General features: G+C 61.2%; 1 protein-coding gene across 1 annotated transcript in view; it reads left to right on the top strand.

Moving 5' to 3' along the window:
* The window catches only part of KCNQ1 (potassium voltage-gated channel subfamily Q member 1), a 214,734-nt gene that overhangs the window by 50,736 nt on the left and 141,039 nt on the right, over positions 1–22,959 (top strand). Inside the window, exon 2 of the mRNA XM_074272375.1 lies at positions 5,513–5,603. Coding sequence (XP_074128476.1) covers positions 5,513–5,603 — 91 coding nt within the window. The remainder of the gene's footprint in view (positions 1–5,512; positions 5,604–22,959) is intronic.

Raw genomic sequence — 22,959 nt, 5'->3', positions numbered from 1 at the left:
CCAGGGCGAAGCCGGGCTGTGTCTGTACCCAAACAGATGGTCCTGCAGGTGGAGGGGGCCTTGAATGCCGTGGAAAGGACTTTGGCCTTGAGTCTGCCAGCTCCTGGGAGCCACAGCAGGTGTGGTAGGAGTTGAGGTTTCGGCAGGCCCCCTCTCAGGGTCCGCTCCCTCTGGCCGCTGAGTGTGCCGAGTGCTGGACCGGGAGTCAGGAAGACCTGGATTCAGTCTTTCTTGCTGAGTGACCCTAGACATGTCACTGGGGCCAGCCTGGCTTCCCCCTCTGTAAAATGGGGCTAAGAGCAGCTCCTCCCCCCGGGATGGCCAGGAAGGTCAGGAGAGACCGACTGGTCGGTCAGCGCACAAGTCGTAGCTGCACCGACCGCAAAGAGGCACCGCGGGCCTTGGGGAGCGAGAATTTAGGCCTCCCGCCTCCCGCCAGGATTTTCTCTTCTCTGCTGTCCTCTGCTCCTGGTTCCTGGCGGGGTTGGGGCTGCTGACTTAACGGGAGGCCAGCCTGCGCAAAGCCTGCTGGGGGTCCACAGGGACCACTACGGACGTGGACAGGAGGGCAGCCGGGCCTATTTATAGGCGGCAGGATGTTGTTGGAGCTTGGAGGGTCAGCGAGGGCGGGCTGCTTTGGGAAGGGACCCCCTCCCCTCCCTGCGAGAGCTTCCTGCTGTAACCGAGGACCGGCCACGGGAACGGCCGCAGTAACTGCCGGCCACAACCTGGAGCCCAGATGACGGCGTCGAGTCCTCCCGATGGGCTTCCGGCTCAGGGTTCTGTCCGAGCTGAGAGTTCGAGGCTGAGAGTGTGAAAGCAGCTGGCCCGAGACTCTGCTCTCAGGTGTAGACTAGTTGGGAGGGAGGCTGGCCTGGCCCTTCTGGGGCGGCCCCCAGCCTCCAAGCACCCTGTACCAGCCCATTCTCCTGGCCAGGGCTGGGGTCGGTGAGGCAATCAGCTAGCATTTAGGGAGCTGCCTTGCCAGGCTTACAATCATGGCTCCAGAGAGCAGACAGGGGAGGCTTGAGGCCCCGCTTCCCTGGCCCCCCTCAGCCTCCCCAGCCCCCTTGGCCTCCTGAACCTCCCCAGCCCCCCTCAGCCCCCCTGGCCTCCCTCAGCCTCCCCAGCCCCCCTCAGCCTCCCTGGCCTCCTCAGCCTCCCTGGCCTCCCCAGACTCCTCATCTCCACTGTTTCTAGGGGAGGAAGGGGCGCCCTCACTTGTGTCTTTGGCCATAAATGCTCACTTTTGTCTATCCAAATTTTGCTTATTAAAAATAAAACTTGCCGACCCAGGTTCTTACCATGTTTATTTTGCCGTTTGTTTTTGTACCTTGACAAGATCCCGCCAGGCTCCCACTGAAGTCCTAGAATTGCGCCTTCCCTGTAACGGCCCAGGCCGTGATCACGGGTGCAGCAGTCGGTCTCCGTGGGCCCCCACCCCGCTACTGGGAGGACCCAGGGGAGCCGGGCCCTGTTCTGCGGGACCAGCCCCGGGTTGTTTGTGTCGCAGCCAGAGCCGGCCTCCTGCCCGCTTTCTTCCTGGGGCCCCTGGCTGGGCCTGGGCAGGCTGGGGCCTGATCCCAGAGGGCTTGGCTGCAGGGCCCTTGCCAAGGGAAACCCGAGTGGGGCCCGGGCCCGAGGGGGACCAGTGGGCCTCTGGGACATGTCCCGCCTCCTGCCCGCTGCCTCCCCGCCCCTTCCCCCGAGCTCACATTCCCAGGGGCCTCTGGAAGGGGTCTTGCTGTCCCCGGGAGGCCTGGGGGCTGACACTATGGGGCTGTGTATGTAAAAGGTGCTTAATAACTGGCAACTTAAAAGCTGTGTCGCATAGGGGAGGGGCAGCTCACAGCCTGTGGTGAGTGTGTGAGTGTGAGTGTGTTCACGGCCCCCTCTCCTAGGGCTTCACCCACAGGCCGTCCCCTCCTCCCCCCAGTAGCTGCCGGGACGGGCCTCGGGCACCCAGCTGGCCAGGAGCCTGCTGGGATCTTGGTCCGGCCCGGGGTTCCCAAGGCCTTCGCCGCTTCTCTGACCGACTTCTGACATCCGGGCCTTTCCTTTGAAGAGAGGAAGTCGGGGCGCTGTCCTTGCCCCAGGACCCCCGGTGTGGAGGGGACACAGGAAGTGACCTTGGGCGGAAGCCGGGGGCGTCCCCCTCAGTGAGCCCCTGAAGCAAACTCTAAGCCACTTGCGCCACCCGCCCCCTCTGCACCTGGACCATTGACGGGGGAGGGGGGGGCTGGGCTCGGCGCTCAGGGCTGCGGGAGCTCTCCTTGGAGCCCCCCACAGGCAGAAACCATGGGCCCCCCCTTCTCACAGAGGCTCCCTCGGGAAGGCGAAGGAGGAGGCCTGGCACTCTGATTGTGCCGAGGGAGAAGAAAGCCGAGGACTAGGGGAGGTGGGGTGTCTGGTGGGGGTGCCCAGGGCCATGGGGTGTGGAGGAGGAGAGGGGTGGGCTTTGGACCCGCACCTGGTTCCATGTCACAACTCGAGGGATCGGATGCTCGTTGGGAAAGGAGGGGGGACCTGTCTCACCGTGTTGTTTGCTGGGCTTGGTACACTGTGGGCGCTTAATAAGTGCTCGTTCATTCATTCATCTTAAACTTTGTTGTGACCACTCTGGGAATCCTTCTTGCCCGCTGGGATCTGAGTGTGTGAGTGAGTGATCCTGGAGCCCCCCCGCCCCCCATGGCAGCCTCGGGAGCAGGGCAGGATGCGGGCAGGGGCAGCCGCTTCCGGAAGGACGGAGGGTGGGGGGCGGCTCTCACAGCTCAGCCCCTCGTGCTCCCGGGTCACCCGTCCAAGCCCTGGCTTGTGGGCCTGCTGCCGGGCCCTTATGGGGGCGGCCTAAGCTAGAGGCAGCCGGTGCCCCCTGCTGGAGGCTCAGGTCCCTGGGCTCCCCAGGACTGGCGGACAGGCCTTGGGGTCCCGGGGCGGCTGAGGGGGGAAGGAGCCGCTCTGCCCTTCCAGGGGAGGGGGGGTGGGGGGAGGTCAGTACCCACAATCCTGTGCACCGCTCATGTTTTCTGTCTGTGCAAAAGGAGGCCGGGTCAGCTCCGATGCCGGGGTCCTGGGAGGAGAGCTCAGACTGGGGAGGCCTGGCAGCGCCCCCCTCCTGGTCAGTCTTGCCCCGGGCAGTCCTGAGTATCGTCTCATCTGCGGTTGTTACTGGCTTGGACCCGAAGCCGAGGAGGCCCGAGCGGCGAAGTGCCGGGATCCAGGTTCCCCCGGTGCTGAGGGCGGGTCCGGACATTGCCAGGGTTACCTGCGAGCCCCCTGGGATGGGGTCCCTGAACTCGCTCGCCTCAGTTTCTCCTTCTGTCTCCCAGGCTCCCTTCTGGCTCGGCCCTCTCCTCTCTGTCCCGAGGAGAGCTTTCCCTCGGGCGAGCGCCCCCCCCACTGTCCCTGCGCCCCGGGCCCGGCTGGCAGAGAAGCGGGCACTGAACTGTGCCAGGAGGAGGGCGGTGTCCCCTGCCCTTGGAAAGAGCTGTGACCTCCGGAGAGAAGGGAAGGCCGGAGCGGGAGAGGTTTTGGGGTCCCTTCGGGGGATGTGTCCCTCTGCTGACGGGGAGCTCACCCCCGAAAGGCGTTCCCCCTTCCTCCTGCCCATGGCCGCCACGCCCCCAGCCCCTTGCCCGAGGACTCGGTCTGTCGCTTCCCTCCCCGGTGAGTCCGAGCACAGCGGCCTCCGGGAGCCTGGAGCCTCCGCTCCCACTGTGCGCTCGGGCTTGACCCCCAGGCGGAGGGCAGGGCCCTGTGACCCTGGCGCTGGAAGGGCCAGCAGGAAGGTCCCCGAAAGGGGGGGCGGGGAAGGCCCACACCCAGGGCTGGGGTGCAGTGTGACGGAGGCTCAGACTGAGCCTGTGGAACCCCCTCCTCTCATTTGACAGAAGGGTAAACTGAGGCCCTGGCACTCAGGAGGGAGGGTGAATGCTGGTGGGCCGACCGCCATGGTGGGGCCAGGAGCGGCTCGGCCGAGGGCGGCCTCCATTTCCTGGCCAATGCTGCCCTCTGTCGGAGCAGGGGAAAATTTCCCGTCTGTCTGAAGAATCGGCCTGGGAGCCTGTGGGGCCCGGCCTGGAAAGGGCAGCCTTGGGTGGGTCGGTGTGGGGGGTTCTGGGGGCACCTCCCCCCCAGGCTGCAGCTCCTTCTGGGGCCTCCCCAGCAGCCTTGCCGTGGCTCTCTGGGGCCCCCAGACCTTGGCCTCCCAGGCTGCCACTGGTGAGTCCTGTGGCCCCGAGGGCACCGGGCACATGGGGGCGGCTGGCCCGGGGGCTCTGAAGTGGGGGCAGGTCCTGCTCCCCCTCCCCTCCCCCCCCCCCGTCCCCCTGGACCCTGCAGGACTTCAGGAGCCCCCAGAGAGAGGCTGAGCTGTGGGGGGGGCAGCTGCCCCCAGGAGTCACCGTGCGGGGTGTGATGTCTGCTAGCCCGGCGCCCCCGCCTGCCCCCAGCACCCCCCCCTCCCCGTACCCCCCCTCCCCGCACCCCCCCTCCCCGTCCCCCTGTCCCAGGTCCATCCCGGGCTCCTTGGTCTCTTCTTGGGCAGGAGCTAGCGTGGGGCATAGCCTGGTCTTTGCTGCCACCTAGTGGCCAGACAGGGCACTCAGCTGCAGGACAGTCAGAGGGTCCAAGGGTAGTGGGCTTAAAGAGAGTGGCAGGGAAGGGCGTGGGGGGGCGAGGGAGTGCCCCCGCGGGGCGGCGCTTTCCAGGCTGGTCTCTCTCCTGAGCGATGGACTTTGGGCTCCGGGGCCCCCTGGCCCCCTCATTCTCTCCTCTGGGATCCCTCTTTTCTCTGGGCTCTGGGGCCCCCTCATTCTCTCCTCCGGGATCCCCTCTTTTCTCTGGGCCCCCTGGCCCCCTCATTCTCTCCTCCGGGATCCCCTCTTTTCTCTGGGCCCCCTGGCCCCCTCATTCTCTCCTCTGGGATCCCTCTTTTCTCTGGGCTCTGGGGCCCCCTTTCTCCCGCTGGGATCCTCATCAAATTCCCCTTGGTGGCAGATATTCCCTCCCGGTCCCCTCCCCTCCCCTCCCCCCCCCCCCGTTGGGAGGGAGGGGCTGAGAACTGCCCCATCTAAAGTTTAGGATGTGGAACTGGGGGGGGGGGGTCGTGATTTTGTGGGGGGGGGCTTTCCTCCCCGATGTAAAGTCCAACCTCCAGGCCTTTGGAGAGGGTGTCCTGCGCCGGCCAAGCTTTGGGCTCCCAGCCTCCCCTCTGAGGGGTGAGGGAGCCACGCCCACACATGGAGCCAGCCTCTGGGGCTGCAGCTTGGTGGCTGGCAGAGCCTTCCTGAGCCCCCGGGGCGTCCCTGGAGATGTGACCCCCCCACCCCTCCTCTTACGTGCCTGGAGACGCCCCCCTTAGGCTGCTCTGAGAAGCCCCCCAAGCTGCATGGTGCCGGGGAGTCCCAGTGCCCCCACCCAGGGAACGGTGGGCACCTTGGGGTGCCAGGGGCCAGCGGGCATGGGGGAACGGGCTCACACTGACATGGGCTCTTTCTCGGCTATTTTCCAGCTTCCTCATTGTTCTGATCTGCCTCATCTTCAGTGTGCTCTCCACCATCGAGCAGTACGTTGCCCTGGCCACCGGGACCCTCTTCTGGATGGTACGTACCTACAAGGGGGGCTCCCCCCTCTCTCCTAGGCTGGTGTTGCCCACCCAGACCCACAGCCACAGCCCCAGCAGCCCCTGCCTGGGCACTCCCTCTTCCCGGCCCCTTCTCATGCTCTCCAAGCAACCCCTAGGGCGGCGCGTCTCTCCTGCTCCCTGCGCCTCCTGGGACTGGCACCGTGGCGGTCTCGGCCAAGTCTGTGCCAGCGGCAAAGCCTGCTGGGGCAGGGAGGGAAGCTCGAGCTGCCCTCCGTCTCACCTGCTTGGCTGCTGGGGACCACGGCTCCCCACGGTGCCCAGGGCTGTGGGAGGAGCCCAAAGAATAGGCCTCTGCCCCCCAGAGCTGGTGGCCTTGCCAAGGAGAGCACAGAAATACAGAGGGAATGGGCCATCCCTGGCAGGGGCGGGTCTGTGCCCTGCAGGCCCCCATTAGACGCCGGCCGGAGCTCCCCGAGGCAGGCTGTGGGGCCGCAGGGGACTGTGGGTGCTGGGCAGGGATTCCTGCCTGTGTGGCCAGGTCTGATCCTAAATCAAGGCTGTTTTTGTAGTGGAGATTCGGGGGGCTTCTCTAGTGCTAAAGGGGGGTTACACAGCATGGGCACAAGCCCATCCCTGTCCATGGAGCTAGTTACTCTGTGTGTGTGTGTGTGTGTGTGTGTGTGTGTGTGTGTGTGTGTGTGTATGTGTGTGTGTGAGAGAGAGACAAAGACACTCAGAAAGGGAGAGGAAGAGGAGGGAAGGAGGGAGAACATGCTGCCAAGGGGGGCAGCAATCAGGAAGGGTCCGGCCCAGGGCCCGGGGCTGCCCTCGAAGGAGCTGGAGGAGAAAGAGCATTCCAGGCACAGCCCAGCTAAGGACGCAGGGCCTGTTGCTGAAACCGGTCCCTGACCCGAACTGTTCGCTCCAGCCGGGGGTTGTTCCCAGCATCCTTTGCAGGTGGAAGGGCAGAGCCCGGTTCTGGTGAGGGGGCAGAGGGGGTGGGTGGGAGAGGGGCAGTCCTAGGAAGGGGGGGGCGCCTCCAGTACCAAGCAAAGGACGGGCCAGGATGGACTTGGCAGTGGGCGGGTGGGGGGCTGAGGAAGGGTTGTGTCCCCTCCCCGGCTCCACTCCTGCTCAGTCTCCTGCAGTCAGATGAGGAATCTCCCGGGGTGCTCCGAGGGCTCCCCATCCAGGAGCAGGAGGGGGAGAAGGGGGGATGTGTGTCACTGGGTCTGCGTGAGCTTGCCTGGGCCGGACTCCCTCAGTTTCCCCGCCTGTCTGCGGAGGGGCCCCTTTCCCCGGCTCTTGGCTCGGACCGGAGCTCCTCGTGCGAGCCGGAGCGGGCTCCCACAGCCTCGGGGCCGCTCCCCAGCCGGGGTCAGCGAGGCTGTTCCGGGCAGGTGGGATGCTCGCCGAGGGCTCAGAGGAAGGGGGGCCGGCCAAGGCCTGGACCTTCTCAGCGTTCTGGGGAGCTGGGGACCGGGCTGGAGGGCTGCCGGGCCGGGCCGGGCCCCAGATGGGGAATGTGCATTTGTGCGACCTGAGAACACGATCTGGAGAGGGCGGAAAAAAGGCCTCCGAAGATGGATTTTCCCAGAGAGACCATATTTTTCCTTCTTTTCATAAGCGGGCTCTTCTGGTGCCAGAAAGCTGCGCTCTCAGCATGATCTCAGCGCTCCGAAGGCAGCGTCCAAGGGGATTAAAGATTCTGCTGAGTGCGCCTGAAAAAATGATTTTCTTGGAGGAATCCTGTTTCAGTGTTGGGCCCGGCCCAGGACCGTTAACGGGCACGTTTTCAGACATGTGCGTCCTCAGGGGCGCCCGCAGCTGCACGGGTGGAAACGTGACTGCCGGCCTGGCCAGGGAGCCTCCGGGCTCCCCGAGAATGCTTTCCTGGGCTCCCCGAGAATGCCTTCCCGGCTCCCCAATAATGCTTCCCCGGGCTCCCTGAGAATGCTTCCCCGGCCCCCCAATAATGCCTTCCTGGGTTCCCTGAGAACCTCTTTGGGCTCCCCCATAATGCCTCCCCAGGCAGACGGGGCTCTTCGGTGGGCTCGGTGTGTTAAGGCTGCACCCAGTCGGGCTCATGGCTGAGGGGCCCCCGGCTTTCTGCCCGGCTTCTGGGCTTGTGTTTTAGGGACCCCCCAAGACCCTGGAAAATGACGTCCTGACCGTGCCTTTGGGCTCCCACCAAGGAGGGGCTTGTGACCTGCGTCTCTTTCTTTTCCTCCCATCAGGTGGATTGGGGGGGTCCACACTGCCAATGTTGGTGGGCGGGCAGCACTAGTGCATGTTCCACGGGCTGCTGGGACAGCCACATACTTATATACTTACACTTATATGGTTGCACACACTCACACACTCGCACACTCACACAAGGAGCATTTCCAACCACCAACAGAGACCAGGGGCTTCTTTGAGAGACCGTGAGGTTGTGTTTCGTCCCCCCGAGTTTGGGGGGGCTGTCCCCCCTTCTCCATGATTGCGGACCGCCCGGCTTCTCGGGGCTCCTTTCTGGGCATCCCAGTGACGCCATTAAAGCCCTTTGCCTTCCCAGAGTGCCTTGCTTCTTTGCTGCCTTGCTGTGGGGGGGGCTTCCCGGGTGGGGGGTGTTCGGAAGGGGGGGAGCCTCCCCTGGGCTGGCTGCCTCAGGCTCCCTCCTGGTTGGACAGACCCAACCATGGACTCCCTGACTTTCAGAGGTCTCACAGAGGAGGCGGGGGCTCCGGCCCCCGTTCAGCCTTACAGGCTGGGAGGGGGAGGGAGGGGCGCCCCCAGCAGGAGGCCAGCCCCTCAGGGTGACCTTGGGGCTCTGGGCCCGCCGGGGAGTGATCCCCTCTGATGCTCCCCCAGAGGCCGCATTGGGCCGCTGATCCCCCAGAGACTCGCTCCTACTTCTGAGTACGAGGGTCTTTCCTCCCGGGCCATGCTCAGCGTCCTCCCACAAGGGCCCATCTGTCATGGAGACTGGGAGGCCGCCCCAAGGGCAGGAGCCTCCCCGCACCCCCGGCTCCTCCTGACTGGCGCCCAGGAAAGCTGTGCTCGGGGGTGATCTGGAAGAGCCGCGGGGGCCAGAGGAGGCAGTGCGGCCTCTGAGGGAGGCCTACGGGACTCGGAGCTCCCTGGGGGGGCCCACTGTGGGCGTGCAGGAGATCTGTGTCCCAGGACAGTGAGGCGGCCCCTGGGGTCGCTTGGAAAGAGGGCTGGCCCGGGCTGGCCTTGAGACTGGGGTGGGCTGCCCCCCTTCCCGAGACCCCCCAACCCCCCGGCCCTATCGGCTAGCTCGAGGGAGCCCAGAGACGGGGCTCCCTCCTTCCCCTCTTGGCCTGGAGGGGGCAGTCTCTGCCCTTGGATGCGGCAGTCCAAGGTCCAGGCCAGGCTATGGTGCAGGGAGTCCCCGGGGCTCCTGAACCAGGGCCGGCACCCCAAGGAGCATCCCCGGCGGGCAGCCCCCACCCCCGAGACATGCAGGGAGAAGCTGGGGCTCAGGGCAGCTAAGGGCTTCCAAGAGGAAGGTGCTCCTGGCAGCCCAATCCCCTCACTGGGGGGGTACTGGGCCAGGGGCGGGGAGCCCCTTGTGGCCGGGGGACACCCAGGCCCAATCGCAGTGTCCTCCGGCCCTTCCCCGGCCAGCCTGGGCTCTGGGAGCCGCGCCCCTGCTCCGGGGTGCCAATGGCCCGGGTGCCCGTCCCTGTCAGCCAGGCTTTGGGCTGCTGCCCCTCTTTCTCTTTCCTAGGCAGCAGGAGGCAGGACGAGGCTGCCGGGGCTCTGGAGCTTCGGGCTCCTACCATATCACCCCCCCCACCCCCGGCTCAGGTAGCAATAAGAGGGGCTGGTCAGCCCCGGCCTCCACGGGCCTTCAGTGCTGGCGGGCAGTGACCTGGGGGCTGACAATCAGCGTGGGTGAACGTGCGTGTCTGATTCTGTCTCTCTGTCCCCCCCTTCCCCCCCCCCCGCTCCATCTCTCTCCTCTCTGCCTCCATCTCTCTGTCTCTATCTCTCTGTTTGTCTCTGTCTCTATCTCTCTATCTCTCTCCTCTCTGTCTCTGTCTCTGGGGCCGGTCCACATTTAGCCGCTTCTCCGTTGCTGCAAAGACCTCTGTTTTCCGACCAGGGCCAGCTGGGCCCCATTGTCTTGAGGGGAAAATAACAGCTGACATGTGAAATGGGCCTGGGGGGCTGGGCCGGGGCGCAGAGGAGGGGCCGCCGCTGCCCGCCTGGCACAGCCTTCCCAGGGGTAATTAGTCGGGAAGAATGGGAGGAGTCTATTGGAGCTTCATCGCTGAGTTGCCCATTGTGGACAATAGACTTCCCAGACAAGTCTCCCAGCTGTCGCCCCGGGCAGCACAAAGGGGGCTCTCCAGAGAGTTGAGGGGCCAGAAGCAGGAAGAGTGGCTGGGCGGAGGGGTGGACGGGGGGATGGACAGACAGCGGGTGGATGGACGGATGGACGGACGGGTGGATGGACAGACAGCGGGTGGATGGACGGATGGACGGACGGGTGGATGGGTGGACGGATAGACTGACGGTGGGCAAGAGAGAGGTACAGGCCGTTCCCCGGCCGGCCCCTGCTGGATTATCTGGTGGGACTCACCCTCCCTGGGGGGCCCCTGTACACAGTCTCCCTGGGGTCACTGAAGACCAGGGAGGGAGCCCTGGCAGGGCCCGCAGGGCCTTCCCCGTCCGCTCCCTCGCTGTTCCTGCTGAGCCGACTGCCGGCTCCTCGGTCCCATGACTATTGGCCACCACAGCCTGAGAGGCCGATGGGCCCAGCCTGGGCGCGGGGCAGGGGGAAGTGCTGGCTGTGGCCCCACGGTGCTTCCTCTCTCTGGGCCCGGGAGAGGGACAGGGCTGCTCTGCCACACCGTGCCCGGATTCCGCCAGCCAAGCTCGCAGGGACCATCCCAGGGCTCCCTCTGCCCAGGATGTTGAAGGAAAGCTTGGTCTGAAAAGTGCTTATGGGGAGTCTCTCTCCGACACCACCCACTCAGAGAGGCAGGGTGGCTTGGGCAGTGCCCAGCCTCCTCCGCCCACGGGCTGGCAAAGAACCCGTCTTCGAGGATCTCGCAGCAACGTCCAGCCCTGAACCTGGGCAAAGCTGGCAGCTCTGGCCTGCACCAGCAGCCCCAGGTTCCCTGCCCTTGCGCCATTTCTCTGGGTGGGAAATGCTTCCCCCACCCGGGAGCCCAAGGGAGGCTTGAACCCAGGTTTCCCGATTCTAGGCAAAACTTTCTGCCCCCCACCCGCTAAGCTGGCACTTCTGAGCATGTGAGGGCATCCCTCAAGTGTCCATGGAAAAGCTCCTTTGCACCATTAGCTCCCTCTCCCTCTTTCCCCCCTTTTCCTCTTCACCCCACCTGCCTCTGTCCCTTCTCCCCTTTGTCTTCCTTTTCTCTCTCAATTTATTCTCCTATTTTTTCTCTCCCTCCTCCTCCTCTCTCTAGCCCCCTCTTTCCTGTTGACCCTTTCTTCTCTTTTTTCTCTCTATCCCCCTCTTTACTTCTCCCTGCTCACTCTCCCTCCCTCCATCTCCTCTTCTGCTTTCTCTTTTATTTTTTCTCCTTTTTTCCTCTCTATTCCCCTCTTTATTTCTTCCCCTTCTCCCCCTCTCCTCTCCTCTTCTCTCTCCTCTCTTTCTCTCTCTGTCTTATATCCTCCTTTCTCTCCTTCCCCTTCTCCCTTTCTTCTCTTTTTTCTCTCTATCCCCCTCTTTACTTCTCTCTGTTCACTCTCCCTCCCTCCATCTCCTCTTCTGCTTTCTCTTTTATTTTTTCTCCTTTTTTCCTCTCTATTCCCCTCTTTATTTCTTCCCCTTCTCCCCCTCTCCTCTCCTCTTCTCTCTCCTCTCTTTCTCTCTCTGTCTTATATCCTCCTTTCTCTCCTTCCCCTTCTCCCTTTCTTCTCTTTTTTCTCTCTATTCCCCTCTTTACTTCTCCCTGCTCACTCTCCCTCCCTCTGTCTCCTCTTCTCCTTTCTTTTATTTTCTTTCTCCTTTTTTCCCCTCTTTACTTCTCTCTCCTCTCTTCTTTTTTTCTCACGATTCCCTCTTTACTTCTTCCCCTTGTCCCCTCTACTCTCCTCTCTCTGTCTTATATCCTCCTTTCTCTCTCTTTCCCCTTCTCCCTTTCTCCTCTTTTTTCTCTGTATTCCCCTCTTTACTTCTCTGTGTCTTTTTCTTATGTCTGCCTTTCTCTTTCCCCTTCTTCCATTCTCTTTTTTCCTCTCTATTCTTTTCTGTCCTTGTTTTTTCTCCTTGTTTTTCTCTTTTCTCTTCTTTCCTTTTTTTCTCTCTATTCCCCTCTTTATTTGTCTCTCTCTACCTCTCTCTTTCTGCCTTATGTCCTCCTTTCTCTCTCTTTCCCGTTTCTCCTATTTTTTCTTTCTATTCCCTTCTTTACTTTCTTTCTCTTTCCCCTTCTTCCTTTCTCCTAGTTTTTCCTCTCTATTCCCCTCTTTATTTCTCTCTGTCTCTCTCTTTGTCACTGTCTCTCTCTTTCTCTCTTTGTCTCTCTCATGTCCACTTTTCTCTCTTTTCCCTTCTTCCTTCCTCCTCTTTTTTCTTTCTTTTTATTCCCTTCTTTACTTTTCTCTGTCTCTGTGTTTATCTCTCCCTCTCTCTGTTTCTCCTCTCCCCTCCTTTTCCCTCTCCAGCTATATCTATTTCTGTCCCCCTCTCTCCTCTGTTCTCTCTCCATCTATCCTTCCCTTTCTCTCCTCTCCTTCTCTTCAGAGATGGCCCCAGTATGTGGCTCCCCTTCTACCCTTCCCAACCCGAAAGTCTCTGAGCCCTTGGGTCTCGGGGCTGGGAGCCTCCAGCACCCCCACAGAAGGCACCCCCCAGCAGCCCACATTGCTCTGGGCTCCTCCACGGCTTTCTCTTCTCTGGCCCCAATGAAAAGCCCCCCAGTTCCCATTGAAAGGTGTTATTCTCCACCTTGGGAGGCTTGTTTGTTTTTCTCGGCTCACCTGGGCCCTTTCCAAATGTCACACATTCCTCCTGAGTGAATGAATGCCTGGCTCTAATAACAATAATAATAATAACGCGCTCGCTGTATTTACCCAGCACCTTGAGGTTTACAAAGTGGGAACATAAATCTCTAATGGTGTTGAGAGTTTTTCTAGGAAGCTGAGCTCCTCCTAGGATCTGAGGGCTGGAAGGGAAGGACCCTGGAGAGCTCAAGGCCATCTGGTGCTTGGGTGGAGATCTCCCCCAGAGTATCCCCCACCTCTGCTCCGAGCCCTCTGGAGAAAGGGGGGTCCTCGGACCTTGGCCACGGCCCCATTTGCCACCCCTTCTCGTGGTTGAGAAGCACACCCTTCCACAGAGCTGATTTCTGCTCCCCATAACAGTGGGCAAGCGGCATGTCCCCTCCTCTGGGAAGCTCTGGCCTTTCTTTGGGTGCCTGTGTGTCCCGCAGAAAGTGCTTAGTACATGCTCAGTGCCCAGAGTCGCCATTATGCTAAGGCCTGTTTGTCCCGCAGAAAGTGCTTAGTACACACTTAATGCCCAGAGTCCCTGTGCCATGTGCTGGGGTCATACTGGGCAGCCCCATCCCGCTGGGGCCCAGATGTCACACAAAGTGCTTGGTACACACTCAGTGCCCAGAGTCTGTGCCATGTGCTGGGGCCCGTGTGTCACACACAAAGTGCTTGGTACACACTCAGTGCCCAGAGTCTGTGCCATGTGCTGGGGCCCGTGTGTCACACACAAAGTGCTTGGTACACACTCAGTGCCCAGAGTCTGTGCCATGTGCTGGGGCCCGTGTGTCACACACAAAGTGCTTGGTACACACTCAGTGCCCAGAGTCTGTGCCATGTGCTGGGGCCCGTGTGTCACACAGAAAGTGCTTGGTACACACTCAGTGCCCAGAGTCTGTGCCATGTGCTGGGGCCCGTGTGTCACACAGAAAGTGCTTGGTACACACTCAGTGCCCAGAGTCTGTGCCATGTGCTGGGGCCCGTGTGTCACACAGAAAGTGCTTGGTACACACTCAGTGCCCAGAGTCTGTGCCATGTGCTGGGGCCTGTGTGTCACACAGAAAGTGCTTGGTACACACTCAGTGCCCAGAGTCTGTGCCATGTGCTGGGGCCTGTGTGTCACACAGAAAGTGCTTGGTACACACTCAGTGCCCAGAGTTCTTTGCCACGTGTCAGGGGCCATGCTGGGCAGCCCCGTCCCGCTGGGGCCTCGCTCTCTCAAGAAGTTTCATAGAACAATTTAGCTCCATGAAGCCCCCGCCCAGAGTTGGGTGCCTGGAGCCCCGGCGTGGGTCTCAGTGTCTCAGCTGCCCCAGCTGGATCTCCTGGTACAGGTGAGGGGCGGGCACCCCTGACGGGGGGCGTCTGGAGAGTGGCGGGATGTTGTCAAGGCTCCTGGCCGCTGGCCTGCCTGTGGAGAACAAAGGCGCCTTGTTTGCCCTAATCAGCGCTTCCACTTTCCGAGCATGGGAGAAATCAATAGTTTGGCATTTGTTTGGTCCAGGGGAGCTGGGGCCCAGACAGATGCTGCTTTATCTCACACATATTGTGGGGGCTCGGTGCCGGTGGGATTAACATTTCCGAGCCGTGGGTGGACGGGGGCTGCAGCTTGTCAAGCCTCTCCTTGAGCGGGGGGCCTCCTCCCTCCTCCTGGATCAGGAGATCGGGGGTGGGGGAGGCGAGCTCCAAAATGACTTCATCCCTGTCACGGAGCCCGGCCAGCTCTCCAGCGGTTCAGGGCGGCCATCCTCCCACGGAGGAGCGGCCAGAGGCCGGCTGGGTTCCCTGAAAGTCCCGGCCCTTCTCTACACTGCTGTGGAGGGGCACACTTGGGCAGGACCTGCCCCCTCCCTGTCCTTGCCATCCCCGGTTGCCCCAAAGTCCTGGGGAGTGCTGGGGAGCCAAGTGGAAGAGGGATGGGGGGAGAGGGAATCCTCTGTTGTCCTGGCCACTGGCCTTTCCCTTCCCTGCCCTCTTCTTCCTCTTGTAATGGGGTGTGAGCTCTTCCATGGATCTTCTCCTTCCCCTTTCCTTGGAAGAGCAGAGATCCTTCTCTTCCCTCCTAGGCCAGTGGCCCCCAGAGTGGCTGGGCTCCTCTTGGTGGAAAGATCGGGCCTCGGGCAAATGACCCAATTTGAGAGGATGATGGGGCGTGTCTGTGGGCGCAGTGTGCTCCCTCCCTCCCCCCGGGCTGCCCATGCCCCCGGGTGCTCGGTTGGCACTTTAGAGAAGAGGAAGCAGAAGCCATCTTCCTGGGCTCACCCAGCTAGTAGTGCCAGGGAAGGGCTGGAGTCCACTGCCAGCACACCTTGGACTTTATCGAGTGCGGGAAGTGGTGCTAGGGATGACCTGGGGCCTTGCAGGCCCTCCCATCCCACTCCAGAGGAGGAGCCGCTGACCTCCTTGGTCATGGAGTGAGGGCAGTGGGCCCCAGAACCCCGCAGTCACTCCCCGCTTTGTAGCTTATAATGGCAGCTTCCATCTAGCTTCTGCAGCTCCCCTGCAGTGACGGGGAGCTCACTCTCACACACTGTAGGATGGCTCCAGCCCACAGAACATAAACCCCTTGAGGGCAGGACAGGCTGCTTCTTCTCTCTTGTTTTCCGGTGCTCTGCAGCCCAGCAGAATGCAGGGTCTTATGGGGCACTGAGGTAGAAAGGACCCTGCCTGGCCATTGGGCCCACCTGCCTCAGTCTACACAGAGAAATGGAGATTTGGAATGAGGAATAGAGTCACAGAGGTAGTGAGTCAAGTAGGGTAGGACTTGAACCCAGATCTGCTGACCCCAAAGCCACCGAGTGCTCTTTCTACCCACACCTTCCTTTTAGCTGAGTCACAATTGGCCTCCAGCCCCCGTTGGGGCCAGGTCTGGTTCTGTTAGGAAATGAAATGACTGGAGCCCCAAGCCCGGGCAGGACAGAGCCTCCCCAGCAGCCCTGCCATGGCTCTGCTAGGCCCCGTTGGCTCCCAGGTGTTCCTGCGCTGTCCCAACCACGGGCCTGCCTCCACCCACAGAGCTTGGGCCTCCCACTTATATCCACAAGCTAGACCCCAGAGATCTGAAGAGTGACCCTTGTCATCCTCCTCCACTTCCTTTCCCTCCCCCCCTCCTCTGTCTCTGTGTCTGGCTCTTCTCGCTCTGTTTCTCTGTCCCTCTTTTTCTCTCTGTTACTGTTTCTTTCTCTCTCCCTTCTTCCCCCTTCCCTTCTCCCTTCTCCCTTCTTTCTCTGTCTCTCTATTTCTCTCTTTTTCTCTCTCTGTGTCATTGTTTCTTTCTCTCTCTCTTCCTCCCTCCTTCCCTTCTCCTTTCTGCCTCTCTCTTCTGTCTCTCTCTCCTGTCTCTGTTTCTGTCACTGTTTTTCTCCCTCCCCCCCTCCCTCCTTCTCGTCTCCCTTCTTTGTCTCTCTCTCTTCTCTGTCACTGATTCTTTCTTTCTCCCTTCCTCCCTCTTTCCCTTTTCCCTTCTTTCTGTCTGTCTCTCTTCTCTCTGTGTGCCTTTCTCTTTTTTTTTTCTGTCACTGTATATTTCTCTCTCCCTCCCTCCTTCCCTTCTCTCTCTTCTCTGTCTCTTTTTCTGTGTCACTGTTTCTTTCTCCCTCCTTCTCTTCTCCTTTTTTTCTCTCTTTCTCTTCTGTCTGTCTCTCTGTGTTTCTGTGTCAGTTTCTTTTTCTCTCCCTCCCTCCTTCCCTTCTCCCTTCTTTGTCTCTCTGTCTTTTTTTCTGTGTCACTGTTTCTTTCTCCCTTCTTCCCTTCTCCCTTCTTTCTTTGTCTCTCTGGCTTTCTCTCTTTTTTTTCTGTGTCACTATTTCTTTCTCCCTTCCTCCCGTCTTCTCTTCTCCCTTTTTTCTCTCTCTCTTTCTCTTCTTTGTCTGTCTCTGTTTCTGTGTATGTTTTTCTCTCCCTTTCTCCCTCCTTCCCTTCTCCTTTCTGTCTCTGTCTCTGCGTGTCACTGTTTCTTTCTCTCTCTCTCCCTTCTTCTCTTCTCCCTTCTTTCTTTGTCTCTTGTCTTTCTGTTTGTCTTTTGTTCTGTGTCACTGTTTCGTTCTCCCTTCTTCCCTCCTCTTCTCCCTTTTTTCTCTCTTTCTCTTCTGTCTGTCTCTCTGTATTTCTCTGTGTCAGTTTCTTTTTCTCTCCCTCCCTCCTTCCCTTCTCCCTTCTTTGTCTCACTCTGTTTCTGTCTTTTTTTCTGTGTCATTGTTTCTTTCTCCCTTCTTCTCTTCTCCCTTTTTCTCTCTCTCTTTCTCTTCTTTGTCTGTCTCTATTTCTCTTTCTGTGTCAGTTTCTTTTTTCTCTCCCTTTCTCCCTCCTTCCCTTCTCCTTTCTGTCTCTGTCTCTGTCACTGTTTCTTTCTCTCTCCCTCCCTTCTTCCCTTCTCCCTTCTTTCTTTGTCTGTCTTTCTCTCTGTTTCTCTTTTTTTCTGTGTCACTGTTTCTTTCTCCCTTCTTCTCTTCTCCCTTTTTTTCTCTCTTTCTCTTCTTTGTCTGTCTCTATTTCTGTGTATCAGTTTCTTTTTCTCTCCCTTTCTCCCTCCTTCCCTTCTCCTTTCTGTCTTTGTCTCTGTGTGTCACTGTTTCTTTCTCTCTCCCTCCCTCCTTCCCTTCTCCCTTCTTCCTCTGTCTCTCTGTTTCTGGAGGCTGAGGGTGAGGATGGAGGCTGAGAAGGGAGTTCAGTGACTGAAATCCTGGATAATTCACCATCCCTTCTAGGAGAGAGCCTTGGGGGGACAAGGGCTACTTCACGGTGCCCCCCTCTTGCCATTCAGGAAGGGTCCAGATATGGGGGGGTGGCAGTGGCTGCTTCACAGAGCCCCTTCAACATTCAGGAAGGGGCCAGGGAGGGGGGACTGTGTGTGTGCACATTGGCATGTGGGCTGGGGCGGGGGGTGGGGGTGGGTGGTGAGGAATGCTGGAAAGTTCCAGGCCCTGCCTGGGCCGCCCAGCTCCTGTGAAGTGTTCACTGTCGTGTTATTTCAGTCCGTGTGTGTCTGGCCCGGTTGGGGGGGGGGGGGGCTGTTCCCGGAGCCCGCCTGGACGCCAGAGGGCTTTTTTCCTCTCTCCGGGCCAGGTAGTGCAGCCGCAGAGCCTTTGATGTATGAAAGCGGCCTTCTGCTGGGCCGTTGGCGCGCTGGGCGGCTGCCTCAGGAAGCGCTCTGCGGTCGGGCCTGCAAACATTCGTGTGCAGAGATGACTGCCTGGCTGCTATTTGCGTGCACGGGCAGACAGACCCCCCTTTTCCATAGCTCATTTCCCTGGCAGCCAGTCCGGCTGGGGGAGAGGGGCTCAAGTTGGGGGCCCGGGCCGGGATCAGGCTGGGCAGCCTCAGGGCCTCGCCCTTGGTGGTGAGCAGAGCCAGATTCTGGGCCCTGGGCTCCCCAACCCCTGGACCCTTGGACTCCTGGCCGGGGGAAGTTGGGGGCTCATCTCTGGGTCACAAAGAGCCAGGCGTCCAGACCTGTGGAGACAACCACTTTTCTTGTGGGTTGGTGGCTCTCCCCCAGGCAGGGAAGAAGGGTCCACCAGGGGCTCTCCCCAGCCAAGGGGAGCAAGAGATCGCGGTCAGCAGCCCCGGGCCAGCCGTGATGCCCCCAGGGCTCCAGCTCACCCAGCCTGGCCACACTCCTGCCTCTCTCCTCTTCACCATCCCGGGCGTTTCGGTTTTGTCCCCCTCTGCTCCCACGGGGACCTCGCCTCCCCAAACACAGGGAGCCCCTCGAAGTGAGGGCCAGAAGCGGGAGAACCAACCAGAGCCCAGATTGCTTTGGAGACCTAGGGACAGGACAGCTTAGAGCACTGGAGGAAAGCACTACAAGGCTGGGCGATGGTGAACAAGTCTTTACTTCCCTTTCTGGGGTGGGGGAGAGATCATCTGTGAGCTCTCCCCCATCACTGGAAGAAAGGCTTTGTAGTCTCCCCCAAATCGCAGTATCATAACCGGCTCACCCACCTGGACTGCCCTGCCCAGATCTAGCCAAAGTCTGCCACACTTTTCTAAGCAATGAAGTCTTCATCCACTTGGGATCCCCTGTGTGGATAGTCAGGGTGGCCGTAGCTTTCTTCCAGAGGGCTCTGTCCAGATCATGCCTGGGGCCTTCAAGCAATTAGGCAGGCTTTGACCACTGCCACATCAGCTGGCCATCCACGGAGGTGTCTTTCCTGACTGGCACCTTTGAACAACAGGAAATGAGCCGGTTGTGGAAGGGCCTGGCTTCCCTGCCCACCCTGGCTTCCCTGCCTGCCCCGGGCTTCTCTGCCCACCCTGGCTTCCCTGCCCACTCTGGATTCTCTGCCTGCCCCAGCTTCCCTGCCCACCCTGGCTTCCCTGCCCACTCTGGATTCCCTGCCTGCCCTGGGCTTCCCTGCCCACCCTGGCTTCCCTGCCCACTCTGGATTCCCTGCCTGCCCTAGGCTTCTCTGCCCACTCTGGCTTCCCTGCCCACCCTGGCTTCCCTGCCCACTCTAGATTCCCTGCCCATCCCAGCTTCCCTGGTTGCTCTGGTTTCTCTGCCTGCCCCGGGCTTCTCTGCCCACCCCTGGCTTCCCTGATCACTCTGGCTTCCCTGCCCACCTCTGGCTTTCCTGTCTGCCCCGACTTCTCTGTCCGCCCCTGGCTTCCCTGCCCACTCTGGATTCCCTGCCCTCCCCAGCTGCCCTGCCTGCCTCTGGTTTCTCTGCCTGCCCCGGGTTTCTTTGCCCACTCTGGCTTCTCTGCCCACCTCTGGCTTCCCTGCCCACCCCGGCTTCCCTGTCCACCATGGCTTCCCTGCCCATTCTGGATTCCCTGCCCATCTCAGCTTCCCTGCCTGCCTCTGGTTTCTCTGTCCGTCCCTGGCTTCCCTGCCCACTCTGGCTTCCCTGCCCACCCTGGCTTCCCTGCCCACTCTAGATTCCCTGCCCGCCCCAGCTGCCCTGCCTGCCTCTGATTTCTCTGCCCGCCCCGGGTTTCTCTGCCCACTCTGGCTTCTCTGCCCACTCTGGCTTCCCTGCCCACCCCGGCTTCCCTGTCTACCATGGCTTCCCTGCCCATTCTGGATTCCCTGCCCATCTCAGCTTCCCTGCCTGCCTCTGGTTTCTCTGCCTGCCCTGGGCTTCCCTGCCCATTCTGGATTCCCTTCCTATCCCAGCTTCCCTGCCTGCCTCTGGCTTCCCTGCCCACTCTGCATTCCCTGCCCACCCCAGCTTCCCTGCCCACCCTGGATTCCCTGCTCACCTCTGGCTTCCCTGCCCATTCTGGTTTCCCTGCCCATCCCAGCTTCCCTGCCCGCTCCAGGATTCCCTGGATGTTCTGGTTTCTCTGCCCACCCCGGGCATCTCTGCCCACTCTGGCTTCCCTGCCCACCCTGGGCTTCTTGTCCAGGCTGCAAAGCATACAACACTGAAGGGGGCAGCTAGATTGGTAGCTAGACTAATGAGAGCCCTTGGAGAATGGGGGGGCACAGGGCATCTGGAGGACTCTGGTGGGAGGGGAGCGGGCTGCCACATGGTGAGGATGAGGGCAGGGCTCTCGCATCAATTTCGGGGAGGACATGGACAAGGGCCCCCTGGGAAGGGCAGGCTCAGAGGGATGGCTATCTGTATCATTGGAGAGTCAATGAGATCACAGTCCAGGAGTTCTCTTAGCCCTGACCCACACTTTCAGAGGAGCCCCCCTGAGTCTGGTTCCTTTCTGTCTCTCTACTGGCCTGTGGGGCTGCTCCCCGGGGCACAGAGGAGGCGCTGGGGGAGGTGATGGGGGGGACAAGCTCTTGTTTGGCCAGCCTCGGTCTGGTGGCTCCCGGAGGTCCTGATCTCTTTCTCCAGCCCAGTCCCTCTAGTCTCTCTTGCTCCCCGACCGTTGGGGCATCCTATCTAGATGTCCGACCCACTCGCCCCAAATGCATCCTCCCCATGAAGGCTGATGGAGACCTTGACTATCCCCAGCCTCGGGCAGCGCCCTCCCTGCAGCCCCATTACTCCCCAGCTGGGGCTCCGTTTTCTCAGGGGTCACGTGCTGAGCTGGCGCACCCCGAGATCCCAAGGCCCCGGGAAGCTGCTCTCGGCCCGGCGAGCTGTGGGGAGTCCGGCCCCGGCTCGGGAGAGGGAAAGGCAGACAGCTTCGTCAGAAGGGATGCTCCTCCATGGGGGCATGGGGGTTCCGGCCCTAGCTCCTTGGAGGAGGGAGAGCCGAGGGCCTCGGAGGGCGGGGTCTCCGGCTCTGTCCCCAAGAGCTTTGCCCGGCCGAGGAGGGGGCGCCTTGGTCCGGCCCTCCTGGCAGCCCCTCCGAGCTCGCTGGGCGAGAGGGCCGGGATTTAGGACCCGGCGATTTGGTGGAGGAGCCACGAGCGGGCAGCCCCGGCTGGCCCCCGGGCCCGACCGGCTCTTCCATGGCACGGTTGAACCGATCGCTTTGTGCCCGAGCCGGTAGGAACACTGAGGGACTCTGGTCTAAGCCAGTATTTGTACAGGGGAGGAAACTGAGGCAGGGAAGGAGCTGGCAGTGGGCGGAAGCAGGCGCCCGTCTCAACCGGGGCCCCCCACCGCCCCCTCTTCCCCTTCTCAAAGACCCCCGAAAGCCTCCCTCCTAAGTCGGGCCGCACTAGGAGCCGGCCTTTTTTTCTGGCGGGGAGGGGGGCGGCGGGCGATGAATGGGGTGCTTGTCCTGCACCTGGAGGGCCGGCCCGGCTGAGGTGATGGGGCGTGCGCGGAAGGCCCGGGGCCAAGCCCGCGGCGTCTGCGCTCGAACAGCCGCCTCTTGTGCCTTTGTTTGTGTTGGAGACGAGGCCCTGGAAACCCGCGGCCGGGAAAACAGGCGGCTTTGTGAGGCGGCTTAACGAGGGCTGTGCGCTCAGGAAGGCTCGCCCGCGGAAACGGCCGCCCTGGGCCAGCGCCAGCGCTCCGGCGCACCGGCGGGGGCGGGGACGGGGCTCGTTGGCCCGCGCGGATCAGGCCACTGGGAGGGCCGGGATTCCGGGGCCCACTGAGGGGGCTTTGTGGCGAGCTCGTGGCCCCCGGCCAGAAACGCCCTCCCCCCCAGCCACTGCGGGCAAAGTGGAAGCGGGTATCGGGGAAGAGGAGAGCTCGGGCCCGGGGTGTTCTCGCCGCCCTCGCCGCCCTGCCCAGAAAGCCAGGCTGGGGTGCAGAACGCCCCGCCCCGAACCCCCACACTCCTCCAGCTTGCAAGCCACAGACAAAGGAAACCCGGAAATTTCCCGAGCTCTCCAAGAGCAGCCCCCGCGGGCTGGGGCACCGCTGCGCTCGGGCCCCGGGGGGAAGGAGGGCAGGGAGCTAGTGCCCAGAAATGCCAGGGTAGGAGATGCCAGGGACAGGCACTGGTGCCCAGAAATGCCAGGGTATGAGATGCCAGGGCAAGGGTGCTGGTGCCCAGTGATGGCAGGAGCCCAGAGTTTGGGAAATTGAGGATGGAGTGTGAGGCCCTCCAGCCTTCTCCCACTGCCATGCAGGCCTGCCATGGTGCCCAGTGGGCATCCCGTGCCATGTGCCAGGTCTGAGCAGGGCACTGAGGTACAAAGAAAAGAAAGCAAGCCGCCTTTCCCCTCGGGCCCGGCATTCTGGAAAACAAGAGGGAAAGAGGCTGGAGCAGGGAGGACTCCCTCCGCCCCAGGGGGAGGACAGCCGTGCCAGGGACTTGGGCAGAGGGGGGAGGGACAGCGGCCTGGTGGGTGGAAGCCGGGACTCAGGGGAATGAGACTAGTGGTGTTCCTGGGGGGGGGGGGGGCAGGGTGCTCGCCTGGGAATTAGGGAGCGCCCGGCTCAACTCCTGCCACCACAGACAGTTACCGCTGGGGGCCTCTGCCTCGCTCAGCCCGACTACAAAATGGAAGCTGCTGTGACTCGTGCAGGCAAAGGAGTCAGCGTTGCCTAGAATGGAGGCTGACAAGGGGCTCCCCAGGGCCCTGCCGGGGGCCACCCTGAGCCCCCCAACCTTTGCTGGCAGCAGGACAGACACGTGGCCCGCTTCCCTGTGCGGACTGGGCTACTTGTTGGGATCTGGTCTGGAACAAGCTTCTTTACACACTCACACACCCACATACAAACATTCACACTTACACACTCACACATACTCTCATACACACACTAACACACACACTCACACACACACTAACACACACACTCACTCTCTCATACACACTAACACACACACTCACTCTCATACACACTAACACACACACTCACTCTCATACACACTAACACACTCACACACTCACTAAAACACACACATCACAAACACACACACACTGTACAGGATTTCTCGCTGCCTCAGCCACAGGCCTCATTCTGGGACCCCCTGGGGCAGACACCCCCGCACCTTTACCCACAGGCCCCCTGAGTCTCCTTCAGGTCAATGAGCCTTTGTTCAGTCAGGAGTGACAAACGGGCCTCCAGTGGGCTTTTGGGCCT

Source organism: Sminthopsis crassicaudata, chromosome 6, assembly GCF_048593235.1.
Source record: "Sminthopsis crassicaudata isolate SCR6 chromosome 6, ASM4859323v1, whole genome shotgun sequence".
NCBI classification, from domain to species: domain Eukaryota; kingdom Metazoa; phylum Chordata; class Mammalia; order Dasyuromorphia; family Dasyuridae; genus Sminthopsis; species Sminthopsis crassicaudata.
The sequence above is the reverse complement of the archived record's forward strand: the minus strand, read 5'-3'. Positions and strand labels throughout refer to the sequence as shown.